The sequence below is a fragment of the Pelophylax lessonae genome (assembly GCF_965119305.1).
Source record: "Pelophylax lessonae genome assembly, chromosome: 9".
Classification (NCBI taxonomy): Eukaryota; Metazoa; Chordata; class Amphibia; order Anura; family Ranidae; genus Pelophylax; species Pelophylax lessonae.
Genome location: NC_138776.1, coordinates 141,296,681 through 141,323,726, shown reverse-complemented (window position 1 = coordinate 141,323,726; position 27,046 = coordinate 141,296,681). Strand labels below are relative to the sequence as shown.

Sequence of the window (27,046 nt, the reverse complement as noted above, 5' to 3'; positions counted from 1 at the left end):
TGCGGGATCAATCCCAAGCCAGGCTGTATGCACCCATAGATACAGTGTGGTTTGATCCTGCTCTCAGCATTTCGAAAGAAAACCAATGGCTCCTGCTGCTGCCTCAGTCCTCGAAAGGAGGGGGGGGGGAGAGAGGAGTGATGCAGCCGTGCAAAGCATTGGATCAGCCAGTTCTCCCTGAAGAGCCAGCGGAGGACAGATGCAGCATCGGATCCACCTAGGAGAGTATACTTTTTTTTTTTTTTTAATTGCAAATCAGAGCAGTCTAGAACAAACACTTTCTGCATGGCAAAGTGACGTGTTTTACTGTGCAAAAAGTGTGAACCCGCCCTAAAGGTTTTTTAAACAATTTAGTTGTGCACTTTGTTTTTTTACATCTGAATCTTAAAAATGGCAAGTGGGTTAGTGTATGGGACTATTGAAAAAGTTGAAGTAAAAAATAAATAAATAAATAAATAAATAAAATATCGTAGAGAAGGAATAAAACCCATACCAGTTTTTTTTCCTCTTTGAGCACCTTTGGGGACATTATTTTCTTTTACTTCCTCTCCCAAAGACACAACAGTAAGTTAGAGGAAATCTACCAAAATTAGGGAAGTTCCCGGTTTGGACAGTTTCCCCTTGCCTCCCGATTGGGGACAAAAAAAAAAAAAAAAAAAACTTTCGTTCACTTTCTAGGTGAATATGGTCAGAAAAGGGGAGGGGGGGGGGGGGGGGAAGAGACACAGACCCTAATAAAAACTTGACAAATGGTTTAACTTCTCTACTCTATGAAGCGTGGGAGGAAAAAAAAAAAAAAAGCACCTATACTTTTATTATAAAACCACATTCTCATTAAAATTCCAAAATGAAATAGGGGATAGAAGAATAGTGCATCCAGAAAACATTTCCTGTTAGCGGACCATCTGCCATCACTTACCTGCAGCTCCTCAGCAGTGGTCACATCGAGCCCTGTTATTTCCTGTATCCTTGTATTAATCTTTTCAACAACTGGATGCTCATAGCCAGACAGCCAAGCACTAGTATGAAGGGAAAATGATAAAACAATTAAGAAGCCATGTTTTTAAATTGCTGTCTATTTAAAATGCAAGTCACTATGTAATGTTACCCAGTGAGGTCAGTGCTGCTCCTCTGCATACATATGAACGGCTTCCATTAAACAAAGTTGATTGTGTGTTGAGCGCCCAGATTTTATTGTGAATGCTGTGTATAGCTTGCCCTGATGCAGGTCATACAGTATTGATGGGACAAACCTACAGCGTTTAATTTACTTAACTGCATCTCCCAGAATGCTTACTCAGCCAGTACTAATTAAGATGTATTTCAGCAAGAGCCAAAAAGCTGAACAGAATGTTTCCCTGTTGAAAGAAAAGACACTTTCTTCTACACTTCACATAAAATGTAAAATACACTGGATGGTTGTCAATGGAAATTATTTGTTCAGCATTCATCCTTTGTATCTGCCCACCGGGGGTTCATTGTACAAATTGGGCTTCTCTGAGAACTAGCTAGCCTTGCATATAAAGTAATATTACTTCTGTGTTTCACAGGCAGTCAGACAGATCATGGAAAGGGGATAACCGCGGTTTATTTCTTCCGATTAGTGACTAACAAAAAGCCATCGGCAGGCTGAAGTGCCCATACAGATTATTACACATAGAAAAAATAAAAATAAAGACTGACCCAGCTAGTGTTTTGTACACTAGGAAAAAAAATGGCATTTAAAACCAGAAAATACACCTGTTATATAGTGGACAGGGTTCCAAGACTGGACACAGCATTTAGTAAATTACAGTCTACTGCATTTCGGTTTTCTTTTACACAAATTTGCTAAATGGATAGCCCCATCACTACCTTTCAGCCTGACATCCTTCAACAATCAAAGGATTCATACAGAAAATAGTTTCCTAATCAGATGCAGCCACCGTTTGGGTATTCTGACAGCCACTGGTGCCAGCTTTCATAATACAATTGCAGCACCAGGGGAATCATCCATCTATCCTGTACAGCATCGATGGAGAAATTGAAAAAAAACAAAAAAAAACAAAAAACTGTATGGTCAGTCCAACGTCTGTATACCACACTAGAATATCTGTCTTCACTGCCTTTCACCCAAGAGCTATGTCTATGGGTTGAACTTGTTATTGCTCTCTCCCCATCTGGTTGTATGGCTTATTAGGAAGACTCATTGTTATAGGCTCTTATGTAAAATGGCAAAGAACAATGTTCAAAATTGCAGTGATGTTAGCATCAAAACAATCTGCTTTCAGATTTACTAAATCAAAATGCTAAAAATGTAAATATAATCAGTTGCTATGGAGCACCACATTTTTTGATCAAGAGCTTAAAAAGTACCTAGCCAATAAGAGTTAAACACTCCCCCCCCCCCCCCCCAGGGAATGGTATATGTTGTGACAGTCAGAGTGCTTCAACATTCTTGGCGTAACGGAGGTCGCAGACCGATCTGCATTGAAATCCCAGAAGTTTGGGTTACGTGTTCAAAACCTTCATGCTACACCAAGATCAACTGGGATCTGTGCTGCCAAAAAAAAGCACCCAGCCTCTAGAAGGTGAGGAAAAATTTAGATGCCATGTCCATTTCCACTCCTTTATATTAACCATTGAGAATCAGGAACAAGCCAGTCTACTTCTCATGTTTAAAATTTCCCCTTAAACAGGAAGTAAACCCTCCTCTGCAACTTTTACCTATAGGTAAGCCTAGGATAAGGCTTACCTATAGGTACTGTAAATATCTCCTAAACATGTACCGATATTTACCTTACATGCAGCCAGTGACATCACTGGCGCATGCGCTCTGAAGGAACGGCCGCTGGTGCCGTTCCTTCAGAGCCCCGTACCGCGACCGTCGGCTCCCGCGCACGGGAGTGACGTCGCCGCGGCTCCGGCCAATCAGATGGCCGGATGTCGCGATCCCGGAAGACAGGCGACGAAACATGTCGCCCATCATACAGCTGAGCAGGCGGCACGGCGGGGGCTCGTTCCAAGGTATTTCATAACGAGCTAGTATGCGATGCATACTAGCTCATTATGTGTTTCTCTTTCAGGTTGAAGGAAAAAAAATAAATTGTATGGGTTTACAACCTCTTTAAATAAAAATAACTGATGAGCTGGCTGGGTGCTATATGTTTGAGACCTTCTCTTGGTGCAGTGATGCCATTAGGGTTTGAAGTCAGTATTCTCTACAATGTCATGCTATGTACAGTATTGTTTATATTCTATTCACATAAAGTATCAAGACTAAATCTGACAACCATCTGCTAGAGTGGACCTGCCAGTACTTTTATATGCCTGCACAAATACATTCCATAATATAAAATAAATAGCTTTTTTAATTGCATAATTTATCAATAAAAAAGCAGTTCATCTTCAGGTTAGCGACTGTCTCTCCGCAGTGATCCCCCCATTTCCCCACTCCCAGGTACACAATACATAGAATGTACAGTGAGTCTTGATCTTGGATTATGGTGGCTTACTACAGAAAAAGAAAAACTGGATATCTGCAAGTATTACACTTTACAGTAAGTGTTTAAGATTCTCCCCCCCCCCCTCTATATAAAAAAAAAAAAAAAAAAAGGGAAACTGTTTTTAGTATAACATACTTTGCTCATTAAAAAGGAAAAAATGAGTCGGATATGAACTAAAACCATAAAAGTTTTACACTGACTCTTTCAAGAATTCCTAAAATGCCAGCAGAAAGCAGTAAAGTCCAGGAAGCCCAGCTGAAAGTGCTGTGTGGATTGGCTTTAAGCCACCTCACATTTGCCACGTACTGGACACCGGGATACAGTAGCCTACAAAAAAAAAAAATTCTGCAATTTTTAGCAAATTCAGCTGTGACCTAGAAAAGGGAGTCTTAAAATAGGAGAGATATTGATGAGGAAAAGGGAAGCTGCCATTTTATTTGTCAAACATTTATGATTATCAAACATGTATTTATGATTAGGCAGATATATTGGATGCATATGTTGTGAGAAGTCATATTGTATAACAGCGGTTGTGTTCAAAAGCCATTTACACCTCCAACTGTTAGCTTGCTATCTAGGATTTTGAAGACCTGTTCCTCCAAGGAGCCAAACCACTTGGAAGTGACAAGTCTGTTAATGACCATCCGCATATAAAAGAATGTCACCAAAGACTCAGATGCGACTTCAAAGAAACTTTAGATAGATAGGTGCCACCCACTTCAGAATGTATAAATTGTATTAGGTGTCCTAGCCAGCTAGAGCAATGTTTATCAAACCAACAGAATGTAATGTAACTGAATTGCTCTCCAAACATGTCTGTATACCTACATGTTTGTCTAATAAATAATTTTCAATCTGGCTTCAACAGTCAAATTGTTACTGAAACCCATGAGTTTTGGGGTTTTCCCTACAACCTTAAAGTACAAAGCAGTTGTGTGTCAAATACTTAATTTTACTAAAATAGGAACAAAGTATGCAGATCAGTAGTCCAGACTACACTTGATGCATACTTGGTTCAGGTCCATGGGTCAAAGTACAGTCTCCAGATTATCAGCAAGACAGCCAGGTAGATATTTTTCAGGAGACGTTTAGCAATGGTGGCCTAGATTTGTATCATGTCAGGTTACCTTTGAGAAAGAACTACCGGAATGAAGACTAAAACTACTTTGTTTCCATGTCACATACAGAACGTATAAAAATCTGATTTGTAATGACAGAACATAAAATCCATTATATACTGTATATAACACACAGAAGGAAATATAGACAACAAATGTTGCAATAGGAAGAGAGTTGAAATCTCAATGAGGGAAATGCACACCTAGACAGTTGGCCCTATTGGAAGATTTCCTTCCAAATTTTTGCTCTGGTGACCATTTAAAACAAATAATGTAAACAATAAAAAACATAAAATATTAAATAATGTAAATATTCTAATGAATGAACAAACACTGGGCCTATTCTCCCTATAGAAGAGACACTTGAGAGGCTATATGATATCAATATACAAATAGCTCAATGGTGGTCCATATGGTGTAGGTAGGAAACTATTCAGTTTCAGGGAGTGTAAGACGACACAGGGCCATACATTGAGATTGGAAGAGAAGCGGTTTAACCTTAACCCACTTGCCGACCAGCCGCCGCCGATATACGGCGGCCGGTTCCTGCAAAGCGCCCATTCGCCAGCGGGGCAGCCGATCCATGGGGTTGTAAACACAGCAGACCGTTCTCTCAGCTATCAACACAGCTCCTGTGTTCCTCCAATATGGGAACACAAGTCCAACCCCCCCCCCCACCCCAGTTAGAAAACTCCCCCTAGGCTCACATTTAACCCTTTGATCACCCATGGGTTAACCCCTTCCCTGCCAGTGTCATTATTACAGTAACAGTACATATTTTTAGTACCGATTACTGTAGTAATGTCCCTGGTCCCCTCCAAAAGTGTCAAAAAATGTCAGTTAGGGGTACGATCTGTCTGCCGCAATGTCGCAGTCCCAAAAATCACTGATCGCCACAATTACTAGTAAAAAATAAAAATGACAAACCTTTCCCCTAGTTTGCAGACCCGACAATTTCCCCTAGTTTGTAGACCCGACAATTTTTGTGCAAACCAATGAAAATACGCTCTTTGGGATTTTTTTTTTTTTTTTTACCAAAAATATGTAGCAGAATACAAAATTGGCCTAGAATGATGAAAAAAATTTGATTTTAAATTTTTTTTTTTGGGAAGGTTATAGCAGAAAGTGAAAAAGAAAAAAGGTTTCTGTGTGCAGTTTGTCACTGTACATGCACAAGAATAGCTCATTACATGCATTACAGATACAGGCTACAGTTTTTGTTTGAGCAAGCTTGTTTGTACTAGCTAGGCCGGGAGAATAAAAAGAACATACTCTGATGAGACCCATAATGCTCTCACTAGCAGATCAGGTCATGTAGACTGCCTAGGCTTCAGGTAACATATAGAAGGTTAAATCTTAAGCATATATTTTTTGGGGTGGGTGGGGGATACAGCACCAAACACAATGTAATAATGTGTATGCTAACCTGCTGACAGCTGCTTCTGGTTAAAAAAAAAAAAAAAAGTTCCCTCCTTTAGAGCCACCAGATACTGCCCTGAGTTGATAGTGGTCATTACTACTGAGAAATGTTGCGCCACTTACCCGCCCTGACGCTCTCAAGCATTCCCAGAACTCGGGCAAAATTTTCCCACAATGCATCACACAGGCTTGTTATTTGAAGGCTCCTCTTTCATTCAGACTGATGGATTATGGGACAAAAAAAGCAGAAGTTCTGTTAATAGTGGCGAGGGCAGAAGGGTAAGGGTGAGGGTGAGCAGAGCCACTTTTCTCAGTATCAGATGCTGCCGTTAACTCATAGCACTGGATGACAGCCGCTCAGGACAGTACCCAGGAGCTCTGAAGGAGGCACAGCAAGGAAGATTTTTTAGCAAAAAGCAGCTGACTGCAGGTAATGGGATACAATGCTACATGTAATGTGACAGGTGCAGTGTGCTAAAAAAACTAATTTCAGCTTTAAGAGTAGAAGATTTTAGTCATATCAAGCATTTGATACTTTTAATGCAAAGTAATAATGTGCTTTTGTGACACTGATGTGCCCTACTGATACAAGAGTGAACTTTAATTTAAAGCAGTATTAATCCCAAAATCAAAAATGAAATACAGGCATACCCCATTTTACGTACACTCACGAGTACGAACACAGCTTGGTCAGCTTGGCATGGCACTACTCCCGGTTTTAACATTGGCGTCTATGGGAAATATTGGTCAGCTTGACATGCCACTAATTCCGAACTATAAGTGATAGGGACACCAAACTTGGAGAGCACCGAGAGGGGACCCAGGACTACAGCATATGCCATTTTGTGGCCAGCCAGCTTGCCTAGTTAATCTACCGTGTCATAGTCCTGCTTCCCCTCTCAGTGCTCCCCAAGCTTGGCGTCCCTGTCACTTATGGTTCGGAAGCAGTGCCATGTCAAGCTGACCAATATTTCCCATAGAGCTACTGTATTTACATGCATTGAGAAGTGAAAAAGGGTATTGCTTCACTTTAAATACAGTTTTGCTTTACATACATGCTCTGGTCCCATTGTGTACTTAAAGTGGGGTATGCCTGTATACTGCAGCTTAACAATCATTGGATGTGGTGGCTGCATGCATTTTCTTTTTTAGGCTTTTTTTTCCTGTTTTCAACTGGTAATCTGTCCTGTAACACACCTCCTGTATTAGAGTGCTGCCACTCTGAAAGAAGGAGCACAGGGGGGTTTTGACAGCAGCACTGTCAGTCTAGGGGGTGGGGAGTGTTAGGCGTACTAGCAAATCTGGATGAACTTAAAGATTTATGTAAATCAAGAAAATCTGATCATTGTAAGCACCCCTGTCTCTGGTAAATAGTTTGTCCCAGTCCTCTTACTGCTACACCTGCAGGACAGCTTGTTCTGTTGAAAAACAGACTTACAGGCAGGATTGCCAGGTAAATATAAAGAAAAGAAAGCCTAAAAAAAAAAAAAAAAAAAAAAAAAAAAAAACCCCAAAAAAACATATATGAATGCAGCCTTCACGTCTAATTGGTAACCTTCAATATAATAAATGCTTTTGGATTGAATACTGCTTTGAAAAATAAACAACTTTTTTTTTTAAAATCATACTTACCTAGGTGGATACAACATCTGTCCCCTGACGAACTGCCCCCCTGCGGTCACTGGAGTGCTGAGCTATGGAGGGAGCAGCTGGTTTAAGCTCTCAGGAGTCAGTCCAGGCTTGTGGGTGGTCCCCGACCATATGGTTACAAACTTTCCCCAACCTGGACCGGCTCTACGACGTCAGCCCACTGTCAGCTGACAACTGGTCACGGGAGTGCAAATCAGATTTGGCTATGCTTCTCCTTTAAAAGGTTACTAAACCCACAAAAATAAAATCAGTCTGTATATGCAGTAAAGCATACTTGTTATTCTCACTGTGGAACTGAAGGGGTTAATCCTTTGCATTGTGTAAAAAGGCTGTTTGACCCTGTCTTCTCTGATCCTCCCCTTCTTCCACTGTTTCCAATCCATCTCCTGACAGCACAGAGCATTGGGGCACTCTGAACATGCCCAGTTTGGGGGGTATTGCTAGGTTTTTTTTTTTTGGGGGGGTGCAAATAATCGGCACTGCAAATAGAGGGTCAGGGGTCATACAACCTCATACTTGAAAACTCCTCTTACAAGCTTTAACCAGTGCCCACTGGACACTAATAGAAGTCACAAGACTGCTATAAACTACTGATTAGAAAACTTAATTAGCAGTTTAGATGTACTAAAATAATTGCATTTCCATGTTGTGTGTACTGTGGGAGACCAGATCTAGTGAAAGCAGGGTCCTGGGTTTAGTAACACTTTGATGACAGATCCACTTACAAAAATATGCACTAATGGCCATTTAAATATTCAGTTCTAATTAAACTGGGAACCCTAAGAAGAAGGCAAAGCATCTTTAATAATACCTTTTAGAATTCGATTGTTGCCATTTATGAATTTCACTATATAAATACATCTATTCCATGCTACCAGTACTGCAATAATCACTCATGCAAAATAATTCAGTCCAGCACTGTAATATGGTTAAGATAATGAAGAAGTACATAGTTACATAGTACACCAACACAACAGTCATATTTCTGACAAAAACAGGTTACTACTATACGGATTGTTTTGAAAACAGAACATTCATATCAAATGGATAGAAAAGGCACAGAAATTACCAACAGCATTACATCATAACTCCCCAAGTCTTCAATGTATGAAAAAAAAAAACAGGGCCACGTGAAACTGGGTTCAGAGAATTAAAGCCTAGATGCCAAGTTTACTTTTACTTTACAGTATTAAATTGTTTGGACGAAACCGTTTCCTTTTCTGATGCACCTGTCAGAACTGTATAAACTGTATGTAGCATCAGCCGTGTTCTGGTAGCAGTACAAGGAACCGGCGTCTACTGCCAGGACAAAAAAACAAGTCGGGCTGAGCGCAGAGCTTAGCCATTCACAGGAAGCCCTTGTATTTTTTTCAGTCAATAGAAGCCTTCCTCTGATTTATGGAGCTGGAAATCGTGACATCCCCTGCCTACCTCTCCACATCAGCCAAATCAGAGAAACACCCATATTAATTGATAAAATACAAGGTGAATGCACGAGCAGTGCTCAGCCTGACTCCATTTAGTTCTGGCAGCAGACGGGAAAAAAAAAAAAATCGCTGTATAACCTTTGGAACACAGCACAATATACTGTATGTAGCTCACGCTACATACAATTTTTACAGCCCTAATAATGAGCAAATCTATTGGTAAAGTTTAGTGGTATAGTTTTTTTGAGCAAGTGAAAGCAAACCTTGAGTTCAGCTTTAAAGTGTATACTCAACCACAAACTTTTTCTAGTTTTGGATAGAGTGGTAAAGGTATTGGAACTCCTGTGGGGTATTTACTGCTATCCAGGGCTTCTTTATAGAGATTATCCCAACTTCCTGTCCTGCTGACAATGGTTTCACCAGACCGGAAGTATGGCAACATCTGTATCAGAGGCATAGCCATATACAAATCTGACAGGGGTTCTAGCCTCTTTCCACTAAAGAAAAGCCCTTTGTTTAGGCTTGTGTTGCTATTGGAGAGTTATCTGGTCAACCATTTTCAGCAGGACCGGAAAATAGCAAAGAACTTGTCAACAGAAACCAAAATAGCATTAAAAGATGCTAGGGGGTTGAAATCCTTTCCCCAGCCAAAAACACCACCACCACCACCACCACCACCACCACCAAAAACAAAAAAACACACCACTACTTAAAAAGTTAGTGGTACACACAAGACTTGCTTGAAGATTTGTTAAATATATATATCTCCAAAAGTTTTAAAGGGTTAAAGTAGATATAAAATATAAAACATGCGTCAGCCGTAGCATTAGTCAGTCCTGAATGTTTAGCTATAGCCACTCACAAACCGAGTTTGTAGTCTCCAAGCTGTCCAATCAATTTTTGTGCCAGAAATTTTTTGTTGTAAACTCTACAATAGTGTTCTAAAAGGAACGTATAAATAATAATCTTTGTATAGCATTTCTGATGGATAGCAGAATAAAAATTAGCCAGTATGGCAGCTAGCAATGTAACGATAACAAAGAAATGACCTTATGTTGTGGGTCTCTCTTTCTGTGCGTCTTGTGCAGTGAGTGGTTCCTGCCAAGTTCCATTCTCCCTGTCATGCACAGAAAGCTCACATGTACACATACCCTTATGGGGTCAGATCTGCAAGTCCATGGCACATTCCCTTACCTCTTAGAGACTCTGTATTGGGCTGTGACCAGTTCTCCTGTCAGAGGGTCATGCACTGTAGCCCGTCTCAGCTACAAAAAGAGAAAGGACTGGGGTTTAATTTGGGAGCAGGCAATCTGAATGCCATGCCAGTGGTTCAGATTGGTTGGATAAAGTTAATCTCACGTAAGGAACCATCTCTTGATAAATGAAGAATTAGGGGGGGGGGGGGGATTATTTGATTCGTAGAAAATCATCCTTTCACTTTTTATTGGAGACAGGAGCAGAGTGATCGCTTCATGGTGCAGAGTTTTACCAAATCCATTAAAGCTCAGACATGCCTTTTAATTTCAATGGTGCAAAATGATATTTGTTCAGTTACCGTAAAAAGGTAACAAAAAAAAGCTGACAATTAAATGGTTGAAGTTTCACTTAGCAAATAAATGTAATTTTAATGAAATCTCTTATGATGCGATGCGGCCTACTGATAGTGTCTTCTTTATTGGTACATACTGTTAAGTCTCACTATTTATTTAGAATGTTCCCATATATAACAGCGCTGCACTACTGAGAGGTGAGCAGGTTTACAAGGTATTCAACTTATGGGTTGTGATAGCAATACAAAGGGGATTTTACTAAACAGGAGTAATCAAGTTGACATTGCAATTGACTTGTCCTTTACAACTAGTGTAGTAGCCTATAACAACCAACAAGATCGTGTTTTCTGTAGTCTTATTTCAAGAATAATTTTTTTTTAATCCTTAAAAATACGTTATTCCTGCAGCGCTGTTGTAAAGCTCCCAATAAATCTTTATTAAAACTTCAAATGTGTATGTTTGTGCATTATGGTATAAGCAGAGTCAGATGACTGGCACTAGCTTTCATTTCGTTCAGACGACATTTGCAGCCAAGGCTCTTTTTTATTACATAACCAGTATCAGCAAATTAGATTTGATATAATGTATACTGATTTATATTAATACTAAGCTACTTTTGTGAACGTTATCAATCCCACCCCATAGGGTTTAGCAATAGAATGGGAGGAGGAGTTAGGGAAGGAAGTGTCATTTACCACTGTGTATGGACTCTCATGTGTGACTCTAGTTATGTGGGAGAAAAGAAAAGAAAGAGAAGAAAGAAGAGAAAGAGGAGAAAGAGGAGAAAGAGGAGAAAGAGGAGAAAGAGGAGAAAGAGGAGAAAGAGGAGAAAGAGAGAGAGAGAAAGAGAGAAAGAGAGAAAGAGAGAAAGAGAGAAAGAGAGAAAGAGAGAAAGAGAGAAAGAGAGAAAGAGAGAAAGAGAGAAAGAGAGAAAGAGAGAAAGAGAGAAAGAGAGAAAGAGAGAAAGAGAGAAAGAGAGAAAAAGAAAAAGAGAAAAAGAGAGAGAAAGAGAGAGAAAGAGAGAGAGAGAGAGAGAGAGAGAGAAAGAGAGAGAGAGAGAAAGAGAGAGAGAGAGAGAGAGAGAGAGAGAGAGAGAGAGAGAGAGAGAGAGAGAGAGAGAGAGAGAGAGAGAGAGAGAGAGAGAGAGAGAGAGAGAGAGAGAGAGAGAGAGAGAGAAAGAGAAAGAAGAGAGAGAAAGAGAAAGAAGAGAGAGAAAGAGAAAGAAGAGGGAGAAAGAGAAAGAAGAGAGAGAAAGAGAAAGAAGAGAGAGAAAGAGAAATAAGAGAGAGAGAAAGAGAAATAAAAGAGAGAAAGAGAAATAAAAGAGAGAAAGAGAAATAAGAGAGAGAAAGAGAAATAAGAGAGAGAAAGAGAAATAAGAGAGAAAGAGAGAAAGAGAGAAAGAGAAAGAAGAGAGAGAGAAAGAAAGAAGAGAGAGAGAAAGAGAAAGAAGAGAGAGAGAAAGAGAAAGAAGAGAGAAAGAGAAATAAGAGAGAGAAAGAGAAATAAGAGAGAAAGAGAGAAAGAGAAAGAGAGAGAGAGAAAGAGAAAGAAGAGAGAGAGAGAAAGAGAAAGAAGAGAGAAAGAGAAAGAAGAGAGAGAAATAGAAATAAGAGAGAGAGAGAAAGAGAAATAAGAGAGAAAGAAGAGAGAAAGAAGAGAGAGAGAAAGAGAAAGAAGAGAGAAAGAAGAGAGAAAGAAGAGAGAGAGAGAGAAAGAAGAGAGAGAAAGAGAGAAAGAGACATTTATCACTGGCAAGTGCTTCCCTGCAGAGAAGAGAAAAAAATATTGTATAGCATGTCTAGGAAAACCAGCAAGCATTTGAAAAACATCTGCACAACAAATAGGAAAGGATCACTCTGCACCAAACGCAACATTCAGTTATAAACTGAGGTATCAAGAAAGCTATCCCGATACCTCAGTTTCCAGACAGTGTTTACCCTTTGCCCCCTTGCATTGCATTACACACAAGATTATGAACATTTTGGTCTTACCTTTTGCTAATTCTGTATTGTGCAGTCTCCAGCACTCCTGTGATAGGGTTTGAAATGGTGGCTCGCCTCAGCTGTGAAGCCAACCAATCACAAGAGTTGTAACAAACATAAGCTAACATTCACCCAACCAATCAGATGTCCACTGTACACAGTATACATACAGTAATGTGAAAATTGAGAAAAAGTTTATGCAAATATGACTTGACAAGTAAGTCTCAACATGGATTTCTTAAAACCATGCTTCACATTTCCATCTAGCTTGTACGCTTGAAGTATTCTTGGCATATCATTGCACTGAATGTGGTATGATTTATCTGTCAAAACATACCAACAATATAAATAGCCATTTTTGAAAATCTCATACTAAAATATACAATACATTCTACTTAACATAAAATACACATCATTCAACCACAATACTGTTACAGTGTGCGCTTGAGCTGCATGATTAATCGTTAAAAGATCGTGATCGCAATTCAACCCCCCACACGTTATCAATCCAGCATTTCCAAGATTCTTGTAACAAGTCCAAAAGCAGTTCCCTGCTCACAGCTGTCAAAATAAAAAAAAACAGCCAAAAAAGGTTTATCAACATTGCTCAGCGTTCAAAGAGAAAAAACAATGTATCTTTCTGTTCATTATATCGGTGTGTCAATAAAGTCAGTTTAAGACTCCATTCACACTAATACGACTTGTCAGGCGACTTGGTCAGCCTGACAAGTCGCGGACCATCGCATTCCATTGTGTGTTACAGGAACAATTCTAATAGGAGCGACACAAGTCGCTCAGACTTAGAAAAAGGGTCCTGTACTACTTCGGGGCGACCTGGAGCGACTTGCATAGACATTAATTTTATGAAGTCCGTGCAAGTCGCGCTTCACAGGTCGCCCCCGAAGTCATGCCGCTGCAGTGTGAATGCGGTGTAAAGCATCCTTGTCAACCTTTTCTTAATTTTTTTTTGTTTAATTGTTCATCTGTTTAACCCTTTATTCACCCATAATTTACTCTAATCAGTCTGATCCACTCCATATTCCCCTTCCTAATTTTATTATTTTCCTGTTGGATTTTTTTTTATTTTTTAACTTCCATTTCATAAACTTAATATTGAAACCTTTGTTTGCTTTGTTCATTAAAATTTTTACACCTATCTATATTTATACGTTTTTACATTGCAAAAAGCACAAAACAAAAAAAAAAAAAAAAAAAGCCCCAAAACATTACATTATTTTTCATTACATTTCTTTAAATTTGATTGAAACAAAAAGTGTTTTAATGTTCAAGGGTTGTAAATCTTTAAAGCGTAATGCCACTTTTGTTGAGAAAAAAAAAAAAACATTCCCCTCTGGGTAATCTCTGCACATTGCAGGGATTTTAACAAACTGTTGCAGATTCCTACCTTTTGTTATTCTGAAGAATTAATTATTTGTTCCTCTGTGCTGAGAGAGACAAATGGGAGTGCTTTCATAATTCTCTATCAGCTGTGGCAGCTGCGGGGCTCTAATGAGGAAATCTGCTGGGCCTGCATCTCTTTAGAAGTGTTCTTATTGGGAGTATCTCACAAAAAATAACATTTTTGTTGCAGGGGATGCCTGAAATCTAACTTTTATTTTAGGCAGACTTCTGAGAAAATTGGTGAGCAAATCAGACAAGCAGGAAAGTGGAGTTACCCTTTAAAACATAAAAGTTCTTCAGAATCATGAGAAAATCATGCTCTTTTGTCCAAGCAAAAAAATTGTGATTCTCATTTTATTCAGAATTGTGCAGCTCTAGTGTGCACAATACAAAAAGGTTAATCGGTACTACAAAACACTTTTTTTTTTAATGTGCAATTCTCCATTTCCAACTTCAAATCAGCCACACAAATTGCACACCTAATAAAAAAATAAATAAATACATTTTCAGAATACTTGCGTTAATCTAATTGTATATCAAGGATGTTTAGTGTGCCGTTTGTCAGTATAGTATTTCTTTGTAAATGTTAGGCTAGAACAAGATTTTTTACTTATTGTAAATTGTTTTCTTAGAGTCCATTGAGGGACACAGACATTTAGATAGAGACCGGTTATACTGCACCCTACAGAAGGAAAAGACACTGGCAAAACAAAGATTGTAAGTCAGCCTACCTATGAGGTTATCTCTACCCATTATGTCTCAGTTTTGTGCTAAAGCGGTAACAAGAGCATGAACAGAAACAGAGGGGTGAGACCCATGTCCTTCAATGGATTATAAAATAAAAATAATTATACAATGTATTGGGAAGTGAGAAAATGTGCGTGCTACACTGTGTAAAATTGTGCTAAACCATTATATGGCAACACTTTAACCCACCTCTCCTTAGGTGGACGTCATATGACGTCCTGGGCTTTGAGTGGGGAGATCTGAATGATGCCTGCAGCTGCTGGCATTGTTCAGATATTTTTTTTCAGCTGCTGATTCCCTTTACCTTAAAGAACAATCATAGTGGCTGTTCAGCCGATTGATCGTGCTTACAGGCGGCAGGAGGGGACAGTAGTCTTTGATTGCTCGGTTCTCAGTATTAGAGCTGGCGGGGTACAGATGCTGCATCCACCTACGCAAGTTTGAAAGCCTTAGGACAAAAAGAAGCACCAACCCATAGGACTGAAGGGCTGTGTCAGAGAGGAAGGGGGGGGGGGTATGGAGTTAAGTACCTGGTAACTTTTTCTAGGAAGTCTTCCAGGGCAGCATGTGGGAGAAGACCTCTCAGATGCTGCCCTGGAAGACGGCTTGAGAAAAAAAAAAAAAAAAGAAGAAGTGGGGAATTGCCCCGCCAGACAACCAAGACCACCAAGTGATAATAGTCCACAAGTGACTCCTGGTGCATGGAAGACCTCCACAAGGGTAGGTGGGAATGAGGAGTTAGATATAAACCTCAGACTAGTGAGACAGGAATCACCAGAGGTGACAGAGGTTGAAACTAAAAACATCCCCACTAACCCCCAGAGGCATCACTGGGGCCTAGCAGATCAGTTCTGTGGAGCCTGCCTAGCCCTCAGCACAATCCATGAATTTGAAAAGCTTCTGATCCCTTCAGGGGCAGAAATCTTAACAGAATCACTAAGCCTTTATTTAGAGACAGAACAAGGAAATGTATCTATCAGAGCTTGCTTAAGAGACGGCTGCTTAGCCACAGAAAAAAGACCTATTTCCAGGTAGACAGGTCTTATGAAGTCCCCTGGATGCAGACTACCCCCCATAGTGGGTACATGCAGCAGGAAGCTAGTGTATGCCATCTGCTTACAGGTGAATGGTCTGAGGACAATAGATTTACACAGATGGTACACAGGATGCAGCCAATGATGGGAGCCTGGCAAAACCTGATGCGGCCAGATCTTGCAGGTGTTCAGCCCTATAGAAAAGGTGCAGACAACAAGGATCCATAAACCCGGCACCTCATGGGAGGTCATTTGAGCATCCCACAATATCCTGAGAAGTAGCAGGTGTGCCAAAGCAACCCTAACGACCCAGGTCCTTATCCAATCAGGGAAAAGCCAAAGATGGTCTGGAAGGGGAGGGACACTGGAGGTTACTATGGTAACCTGAGGGTTTTTCATGTCCCAAGAATAGGGGATTTTTCTGTGCAAGGCCCAAACAGAGCTTAGCTCTAGGAACCAAATAGTGAATGGATCAGAGCAAGGGGTACAAGAAACCCAGGGAGACTAAGGAAAGTGCATCACTTTTTTGTAGTAGCATAAGGGAGGCAAAAGAGCCATTGAAGGAAGCACCTGAGGCATAGATTACATTGGGAACCAAAAAGAAGACACCTCGCTATTCCTGGATCTCAGACAAAATACCCAAACTGACCCATCAGAAAGCACACAGTATGCGGATCCTCCAAATGCAGGATAATATGCACTGCATAAATAAGGTTTGGTATGACTCCCTATATATCTGGGGTGATGTCAGGTGGCACCTCAAAAACAGTCTTCTGTGATTCTCTCAGTCAGAGATGGTCACAGGGGCCAAATGCCTGGCCTGATCTAAGGGGTCAGGAGGGTCAGAAAGTCTTTGCAGCAATCTCTAGAGTTTGTGAAGAGCCTTGGCAGCCAATATCATTACCAGTACAGCCTATGAGTCCAAAAAAAAAAAAAAAGACACAAAAGTTCCTAAGGAATGGGGAGGACTTTGCTTCACATGATGGAGCCAAGGAAAACGGATGATGCAGACACTAATACTACAGGGTCACTTGGTTCTTTATTGCAGGCACCAGGTCCCTCAAAGGATATAAAGTAGATGTCCCAAGAACCACTAGAGGAGCATGGGCTAGAAGGGGGGGTGGGGGTTTACTCCTAGCAGCTGGACTAGCCTGTCTTGGACTATGCGCAGAATGGTCTAGGCCCAAAAAATAAAAATGCATGGTAAAGCCTCCGGTACTCCCAAACTTAAGCAGCTGGTGCTGATGAGGGTTAGGTGGCAGGAGGAGACTATAGGCTGGCAGTAGGACTACAATGGAGTAGGACGATCCACGTAGGGCTTTGCAAGCAGGAGCAGCAGTTGGATAGTGTTTATTCCACGATGAATAGTGTAAAGAGTGCAGATCACAAGCAGCACTCCACCCAGTGCATTATGCCAGTGCTTAGTCAATCAGCATTAATCCTTACCACAATGAAACTGGCGGTAGTAGATTTATACACAAATGAGTCTTTAGCGAAAAGGTCACACACTGGGGCTATGCAACGTCTCTGGAGCTGTAAAGTGCCCCGTGGCTTCCTTTTACCAGTGCATTCAGGTCTAAAAAAACAAAACAAGCCACAATGCAGCCAAGACGACCCCCCCCCCCCCCAAAAAAAAAACGCAAACATTTCAGGCACTGCAAAGTCAGGCTTAGGAATGGCTGACCCAGATGATCATTTCTTTTTGCCAGTTTCTAACCCTCCTGTAGATGGCAGTATATAGTGACTATATTTGACTACTTCCTGTGATCCTCAATAGATCTGAAAGAAAAACTATAGACAGAGAAACCTTTAGTTTGTGGTATTCTACATCCTTATTTCAAGCAAACTGAAGTTCCATTAAGTGTATGAATAGTATGTATAGTTCCATTGGAGACACTTCCTTTCTCAGCAACTGAGAGATAATCTCTCCAAAGAGGGGAAATCCCCAAGTATCCACATTGGAGGATTGCCTTTAATCTCTAATTCACTGGTGAGAACTCCTCACGTTCTGTTCCATCAACGTGGAGGTGCTGAACCTACCCATTGGGAACAGAGCCAGCTATAAATACCTGTATATATATATATATATATATATATATATATATATATATATATATATATATATATATATATATATATATATATAGTGTATAACAACCCTTACTCCATCAAAACTAGAAAAGTACTGCCTTTACATATGCTTTAAGTGCAATCAAATTCCTGACTGCAAAATACATACACTGTGGACATTTTTTTTTTTAAATATGCAGTAAGGCACAATAAGTAGTTAAAGTAAAATCTACCCATTATCCTATGGCTTACTGGATAAGCCCCGTGGTGTCCCACTGTGGGGAGGGGGGGGGGCGCAAAAAGTATGCCCCAAACTACAGTGTCCCATGATCACCTGATCCCTTATTAACTAATGACTCATGGTTTGATGTTCTGAGCTTCTACAACATTAATCTTTAAAGAAAGGCATGAAACCGTTACTGACCCTAGGTTTTGCAATCTCTTTGACTTTTTCAATCTCCTCATCAGAAATGATATCGTGGTAGCGCACAATGCGAGGTCTGTCCCATTCATCTTCCTGCTTTGCAGGAGACAAAATGAAAAAAGGACTCCTGTTTCCATCATAATAGCGGCAGAACAGTTTCTTTTGTCTGCGAGGAGTCTGAAATAAGAAAAAAAGGTAATTAGGAATACAAGTGTATAAACTAAAGACTCTTCTAGGTATTTTAGGTACTACAGACATTAGGCACAGTGAAAAGATAAGCCAGTATACAATTCTAAAAAAAAAAAAAAAAAAAAAAAAACCAGAATGCAAATCTCAAACCCGTATTTTATTCACAAAGGAAAATAGAAAACATTTCAAATGTTTAAACTAAGAAAATATTCAATTTTAAGAAAAAAAATAAGGTAATTTTGAAAATGATGGCAGCAAAAAGTCTCAAAAAAGCTGAGCCAGGGTAACAAAAAGCTAAAAATTTGATTTTGCCTACAGCTTACCTGTAAAATCCTTTTCTTGGAGTACATCACGGGACATAAAGCAGCCATAATTACTATCTGGGTTATACACCACCTCTAGGTGAATGGACACTGGCAACCAAAAAAGACAGGAAGTCCCCGTCTATTGCTTGCTACAAAACGGGGAGGGATTATATAGACGGGGACTTCCTGTCTTTTTTGGTTGCCAGTGTCCATTCACCTATAGGTGGTGTATAACCCAGATCGTAATTATTATGGCTGCTCTGTGTCCCGTGATGTACTCCAAGAAAAGGATTTTACAGGTAAGCTGTAAGAAAAAATATTTTCTTTATCGTACATCATGGGACACAGAGCAGCCATAATAATTACTATCTGGGACGTTCCAAAGCAATGCACTTGAGGGGAGGGGGGCACTAAATACAAAAAAAAAAAAAAAACCATCAGAAAGAAAAATGGGATTTTTGTCTTATCGTAAAATCTATTTTGATGTTAATTGATGGACACAGCTCCTTATCTTCTTGACCATTGGGTTATACTGCCCCCTACAGGAGTAGGACACTAGGCAGGATAAAGCTTGACTACGCCTATGGGGCAGTCCCAGGGGGTATACTCCCACTCTCAGCTATAGGCACTCAGTTTTGTTAAAAGCAGTGTCAGAAGAAAGCCGACTCCACAGAGGGGGTGGGTGCTGTGTCCATCAATGAACATCAGAGAAATGGATTTTACGGTACGTCAAAAATCCCATTTTCCCTTTTGTTCATTGACGGACAGCTCCTTATCTTCCTGACCATTGGGACGTCCCAAAACATGAGGGGTGGGAACAGCAAGAAAACATTTCCCAAGGCTAAACCGTAGCAGGACTGAATCACTGTCTGTCTGAGCAATCTGGAAACGGTCGCAGCAGAACCGGCCAACCCTCTTTAAGGCCCATACGTGAGCACAAATAGGGAGTCCGACTTCCTAAAAAAGACTTCGTAGCTGCCAGATACAACCCAATTGCCCAGACCACATCCAAGGCATGCAAGGCAATTCTGGGACACAGGGAAGGCAACACAATGTCTTCATTCCAATGGAAATCAGACGAACTTTGGAAGGGACAAAGGACCGGGATGAAGAACCACCTCATCTCTGTGAACCACCAGGTATGAGCCTGAAAAATTTGCACAAGAAGGTATGCATCCTTGATGTCTATGGATACTCGAAATTATCGTCCTTGCACAGAGGCCATGACTGAGCGAATTGACTCCATTCGGAATATGTGAATGTTTAAGAATTTGTTCAGAGCTTTGAGATTCAGAATAGGTCTCACATCTCCATTTGGCTTGGGGACTACGAAAAAGTTTACCTAAAAACCCCTGAATTTCTCGTCGTCTGGAACTTCTGTAATCACCGCTTGAGATCTCAGATGGTCCAGAGCCAGAAAGAAGATCTATTTAGAGGATCTGCAGGTATGTTTGACCTTACAAAGTGAGGATGAGGAAACACTCGAAATTCTAGTTGTACCCCTACGAGACTGTGGAAATAACTCAGTTATCCTAAATTATTTCCACCCAGGCCTCCGGGAACTGTCCGAGTAGGGGCACTCCTTCACAAGGTAGATTTAGAGCTAGGCTTGGTAGGCCTCTGGGCCCAGGGTTTCTTCTGTCCTTGACCTGAAGGCTTGGCTCTAGATACAGATGGCTGGGGCCGTTGAAACTGCCTGGGATTAGAAGTACTGGGAACCTGAGCGTTAGACACCCTAAAAGAAGGACAGTTACTTCTCCACCTAACTGGTAGAAGCACACTCTATCCCCCCCCCCCCAAAAAATTTTGGATATATTAGTCCAGATCGTCACCAAATAGGCGCTCCCCATGAAAGGGAAAGCCCGCTAGCAATTTTCTTACACGGTAATTCCGCAGACCAACTTTTTAGCCACAGGATTCTGCACATATGAACTGACGGAAGAGCACACCGTGACATTTGCTGTACAGAGTCCTTAAGAGCATCTACTCCAAATCAAAAAGCCTGAGGAAAAATAAAAAAAATCAGCTAAATCTTAAGCAGACTCTCCCTGAGAAGGAACACTCCTGGACACTTTAATACGGTCTTTCAAAGAGTGACAAACTCCTATAGCCGCCACTGCCGGTTGTATTGCATACCCTGCAATAGCAAAGGAAGCTTTTAGTAAAGATTTCAATTTCTTATCAGCTGGATCTTTACAAACCTTTGCATTATCTACAGGACAGGTTATATTTTACAGAAAAAATAGCAGCATCCACGGGTCCGGATTCCCAGGGTCAAGCACCCAAGAGAATCACATTATAGGCAATACCTTGCTTCCCTTTACCGAGGTTCAGGTACCATCCTTTTAGTCTTCCAATTTCGGATGGAACTGATTGCAAATCCCCTTGGATCCAGAGATCTTAACCGGGTTGTAGCATAATTTTTTCTTCTTGTTTAAAAATATGGAGAGCTTCTCCAACCATGACCATCACCTTTAAGACACTGGCGAAAAAAAAAAAAAAAAAACTGAGGTACTTCCCGTATGGAAGGGGTTATATAGGAGGGGGATTTCCTGTCTTTTTGGTTCCCAGTGTCCATTCACCTATAGGCGGCCTTATAACCGAGATAGTAATTATTATGGCTGCTCTGTGTGCCATGATGTACAATAAAGAAAAATACAACCCCAATTTCAAAAACGTTGGAACAGGGCCATGTTTACCAATGTCTAGTATCTCTTTAACACTCTGTAAACATCTTGGAACTGAGACCAGTTTGCCGAAGTTTTGGGGGAGGAATGCTGTCCTATTCTTGCCTGATGTACAATTCTAATGGCTCAACAGTACTGGGTCTTTGTTGTATTTTTGGTTTCAAGATGTGCCAAATAAAAGAAAATAAAGAAATCCGCACTTGGGATATAGATTAGTCTGTAGATAAAAGCTTGGCTCCTGTCTACCTCTGAACCTGTTCACAGAAGTGCACAGTGAGGAATGAAAAAGTATGTGGAGGCAGATGGCTCTGCCAGCAAAGTGTATGAGGGAAGCAGGAGAGTTCTGAAGTGTATATACTCAGGCTAGGCTTGAAAAAAAAAAAAAAAATTGCACAGATCAGAATTGTGCAAGCAACAAGTGCAATTATAAAAGTGCTAGCGTGCCTATAATTATAATATATATCACACACACATAGAGATCACTAAAAAGTGGCTGTGGGCAACCAAAAATTGGTATTGACACTAATAGTGAGAATTGATAATATAATAAAGTGATTGTCTTAAAAAGAAAAAGAAAAAAAACAAACAATGCGATACCAAAATCGCGAAAAAGTGCAGAATTAATCAACCAAAGGTGGTGGGATATATAATAAAAAAAAATTCAAAAATAGTCCAAATCACACCACAAAGAAATATATATACAGTGCACAGTGATATGCGATAGTCCCAAATCGCATGGACAAAAAAGAGGTGATCCAATAAAGGCGTTTAGTTGGGGTAGTTTCACAGCAAGGGTGACTGGTATATCTTCAGTGCTCCTTTAAGTGTGGCCAGTGTGGTGGGTCAGGGTGCTCCCCACTCTCCCAGGACCGCACTTACCAGATGTAGGAACCCCTACAGGGGTATTGCGCCTTTATAGTAAATAAAGTATGGCTCCAATATCCCTCATTGGTCATCAGGCAATTTGTCTGGTTAGTGACATCAAATGGGGGTCCTAACATCCAAGGATAGATGTAAACAGTACTGGGGGGTCCTGTACTGTGTAATCTCAAGTGGCCAGGTATGATCCGGTTGACATATGAGGAAGAAAAACTCGTATAGTGTAGTACTGCGTTATAACTTTTAATTTAATAGTAAAACTGTACTCACATTACAGTAGTTCAATCACCATTTTACTATTAAAAACTTAAATGTTATAACGCAGTACTACACTATACAAGTTTTTCTTCCTCATATGTCAACCGGATCATACCTGGCCACTTGAGATTACACAGTACAGGACACCCAGTACTGTTTAGATCTATCCTTGGATGTTAGGACCCCCATTTGATGTCACTGACCAGACGAATTGCCTGATGACCAATGAGGGATATTGGAGCCATACTTTATTTATTATAAAGGCGCAATACCCCTGTAGGGGTTCCTACATCTGGTAAGTGTGGTCCTGGGAGAGTGGGGAGCACCCTGACCCACCACACTTAAAGGAGCACTGAAGATATACCAGTCACCCCTGCTGTGAAACTACATCGCTAAACACCTTTATTGGAGCACCCCTTCTTTTGTCCATGCGATTTGGGAATATCACATATCGCTGTGCACTGGATACATATTTCTTTGTGGTGTGATTTGGACTATTTTTTATTATTATATATCCCACCACTTTTGGTTGATTCATTCTGCACTTTCTTGCGATTTTGTATCACATTCTTTTTTTCTTTTTAAGAAAATCACTTTATTATATTATCAATTCTCACTATTAGTGTCAATACCAATTTTTGGTTACCCACAGCCACTTTTTAGTGACTCTCTCCAGCCTGAGTGATATACTGGTATATCCCTTAGCACATGTGCACTCCCCCCCCCCCTCCTCCTCCTCCCCAGGGTGTGCAGTGGTGCAATTCTGTGATGGTGCCCAGCCACTGAGCAGCCGGGATTTCTTGATAGCTATGACTAATCATAAATAAAAAATAAAAAGATTAAAGCCGTTCATGACAGCTTGCTTACTACTGTGATTGGCTCACAGCCATCACATGCTACCTGGGCCAATCACAGCACCCTGTACAATGTGGTTAGCTGTAGCCAATCATAACAGTACAATAGTAAGGAAGCGGTCATGAATGAAAGCCATTCATGACCGTTCAAACTATTGCCTGTAAGAATGATTATCACTGTTGTAAGCAGTAACAGTGTAAAAAAAAAAAAAAAAAAATAATCCCGGATCAGAATAGTTGGTATTTTTATACATATCAACAAATAAAAAACCCAGTGGTGATAAATACAACTAAAAGAAAACTATACAGGGGGGAAAAAAAAAAATAGGATGTAATTTGCTAGTATTCTTCTATGTTGACCTATACTATGGTTGTTAACTGTATGCACTCTGTGTGTCTTCTTATAAAATTAATAAACATATTGAAATCTAAAATGTAATTTGCCTACAGTGTTTCATGATCAAACACCACATGCCGATCAGACACAGAACGGCGATTTCCCTATGTAAACAAGGCAGATTGTCATTCTGACAAGAGGGAAGGCAAGGCTCCTGTATCTCTGCAAAGCAGGGACTGGGATTCATGTCATTCCCTAGTAACTAAAAACATTTCCACACTGTAGTCAAAACACAGGCTAGGCACACAGTTAACACTTTGATCACCCCTGAAGTTAACTCCTTCCCAGCCAGAGTCATTAGTACAGCGACTGTGCATATTTTTAGCACTTATCACTGTATTTGTGACACTGGTTCCTATAAAGAGTCAAACGCGTCAGTATGCCCACCCCAATGTCGCAATCCGGCAATAAGTCGACGATCGCCGCCATTACTAGAAAAAACAATAAAAATATTCCATATAGTTTGTAGACGCTATAGCTTATGTGCAAACCAAACCAATCAATATACACTTATTGGGATTTCTATTTTACCAAAACTATGTAACAGAATACATATTGGCCTAAATTGAAGAAATTCGATTTTTTTTTTGATTTTTTTATTGGATACGTAAAGGTTGGATCCAGACCTTTGAGGTGCAGGAACATATTGTATACGTGCATTTCAGTTGCAAATGATCTAAAAGGCCTTAATAGAAGTATGCTGCAAGTGAGTTGTTCATGTTCTGTCTGGGACACTGCTGACAGAGCATGAACTGGCCCTTTCTGTGGAGTTTATATCATATGGACCAGGAGTGCTACACTATAATTTTCTCACTCCCATTTTAAGTATACGATGCCATCACTAAAGCAGCAGACATTGCTTTAGATTTGTTGCTTCCAATGCAAAGTCAATACATTTTAGTAGCACAGATATGACAAATAGTTACCAATTTAATACCCTCTCCACGGCACAGCATCTCATACTTCTGCCTCTCTGGTAGGTGATCTTTGGGACGACCTTTTCGTGTCGTAACCTCTGCTTCATCAGAATCTGAAGAGCTGGTTTTATTTGCTTCTTTTGCCATGATATATTCAAAGTATTTCAGATTTCCATTACCTCTTTGATGTTCAGGATCTGAAGTTTAAAAAGCAGCAAATTATGTTCCTTTATGAAGTCACTTCACAGACGAATCACTAACACGATATCTAAACTGCAAATATTTAGAAAAACCTAAAATTGTACAATTAGGAGGACTTTGGAAAGTGCTCAATGAACATTTAACATGGTTAGGTTGCCATTACATATAAGCAATTTTCAATAACACAATGGGGTCAGAACAGCTTACAACTGTAGAAACCTTTAGGCTGGGTTCACGCTGAATTCTGAGAGGCTCGCAGCAGGGGGCCTGATGCGTTCCCATGCACCGTTTCAGGTCCGAATTCGAACCTGAAACAGACCAGAAGACGCAAAGGATTTTCCTCAAGCCGCTCTGCCGTGGACACGGAGCTGTGTGAACCAGCTCCATTGAAAGCCAGGCACACAGTCTCCGGTCATGCGAATTGAATGCGGTTCACGCAAAAGTGTAAACCCAGCCTTAAATTGTAAGCAAAAAACCCAGGCCCATTCATATCTCCTCAAGTATTCATTTTACAGCATGATTGGTCAGAAATTAGCATCAGTCATTAATTCCTAGAATGCACATCACAATCTAAACCCCCTTAGGGCTTGTCTACATTTGCTTCATAACATGGCATTGGACACGCTTTAAAGCGCTCTGAACGCCAATCAAAGCACCTGTCGGTAAATAAAATTGTTAGCTTACAGTCCATTTCACAGGTTGGGTTTGCTTCAAAAATTATACTCCCATGTCCCTTTAGTGGTGCTAAGAAGCGTCTTCAAAGCCTCCATAGAAGTCTATGACAAAGCTCGCATGAAGCACCTGCAGCTTTTGAGAGTCTTGCATCAAAAACACATAAAAAAAACACATGCTGTAGTCAGTGGCGGCTGGTGCTCAAAATTTTTGGGGGGGCGCAAAAAGAAAAATGTAATCGGTATTGCTTCGCGCCAAAAAACGCAGTAAAAAAATTGCGTGACTTTGAAGCTGTGCCCCCTTCAATGCAATGAACACTGTGCTGTGCCCCCTTCAATGCAATAAACACTGTGCTGTGCCCCCTTCAATGCAATAAACACTGTGCTGTGCCCCCTTCAATGCAATAAACACTGTGCTGTGCCCCCTTCAATGCAATAAACACTGTGCTGTGCCCCCTTCAATGCAATAAACACTGTGCTGTGCCCCCTTCAATGCAATAAACACTGTGCTGTGCCCCCTTCAATGCAATAAACACTGTGCTGTGCCCCCTTCAATGCAATAAACACTGTGCTGTGCCCCCTTCAATGCAATGAACACTGTGCTGTGCCCCCTTCAATGCAATGAACACTGTGCTGTGCCCCCTTCAATGCAATGAACACTGTGCTGTGCCCCCTTCAATGCAATGAACACTGTGCTGTGCCCCCTTCAATGCAATGAACACTGTGCTGTGCCCCCTTCAATGCAATAAACACTGTGCTGTGCCCCCTTCAATGCAATAAACACTGTGCTGTGCCCCCTTCAATGCAATAAACACTGTGCTGTGCCCCCTTCAATGCAATAAACACTGTGCTGTGCCCCCTTCAATGCAATGAACACTGTGCTGTGCCCCCACAATGCGGAGTTCAGCGTGCATGCCCCTTTCAATGCAGAGCGCCACAGCATTGTCCCCAATGATTGCAGAGTGCCCCCCAATGATTGCAGAGTGCCCACAGCATTGTACCCCAATGATTGCAGAGTGCCACAGAATTGTACCCCAATGATTGCAGAGTGCCACAGAATTGTACCCCAATGATTGCAGAGTGCCACAGAATTGTACCCCAATGATTGCATAGTGCCCACAGCATTGTACCCCAATGATTGCATAGTGCCCACAGCATTGTACCCCAATGATTGCAGAGTGCCACAGAATTGTACCCCAATGATTGCAGAGTGCCACAGAATTGTACCCCAATGATTGCAGAGTGCCACAGAATTGTACCCCAATGATTGCAGAGTGCCACAGAATTGTACCCCAATGATTGCAGTGCCCACAGCATTGTACCCCAATGATTGCAGAGTGCCACAGCATTGTACCCCAATAAATGCAGAGTGCCCACA

At 40.8% G+C, this 27,046-nt stretch overlaps 1 protein-coding gene across 4 annotated transcripts in view; it reads right to left on the bottom strand.

Moving 5' to 3' along the window:
* P4HA1 (prolyl 4-hydroxylase subunit alpha 1) overlaps positions 1-27,046 on the bottom strand; it is a 91,092-nt gene that overhangs the window by 18,029 nt on the left and 46,017 nt on the right. For 2 of the 4 annotated variants that reach the window (XM_082266854.1, XM_082266852.1), the window contains exons 7-10: positions 24,806-24,993; positions 18,311-18,487; positions 10,294-10,364; positions 920-1,019 (exon numbers count right to left, since the gene is read on the bottom strand). In XM_082266854.1, the coding sequence (XP_082122980.1) occupies positions 920-1,019; positions 10,294-10,364; positions 18,311-18,487; positions 24,806-24,993 (536 nt within the window). Of the gene's footprint in view, positions 1-919; positions 1,020-10,293; positions 10,365-12,643; positions 12,715-18,310; positions 18,488-24,805; positions 24,994-27,046 lie in introns of all 4 variants that reach the window. The other 2 variants (XM_082266853.1, XM_082266851.1) reach the window with 1 other exon arrangement.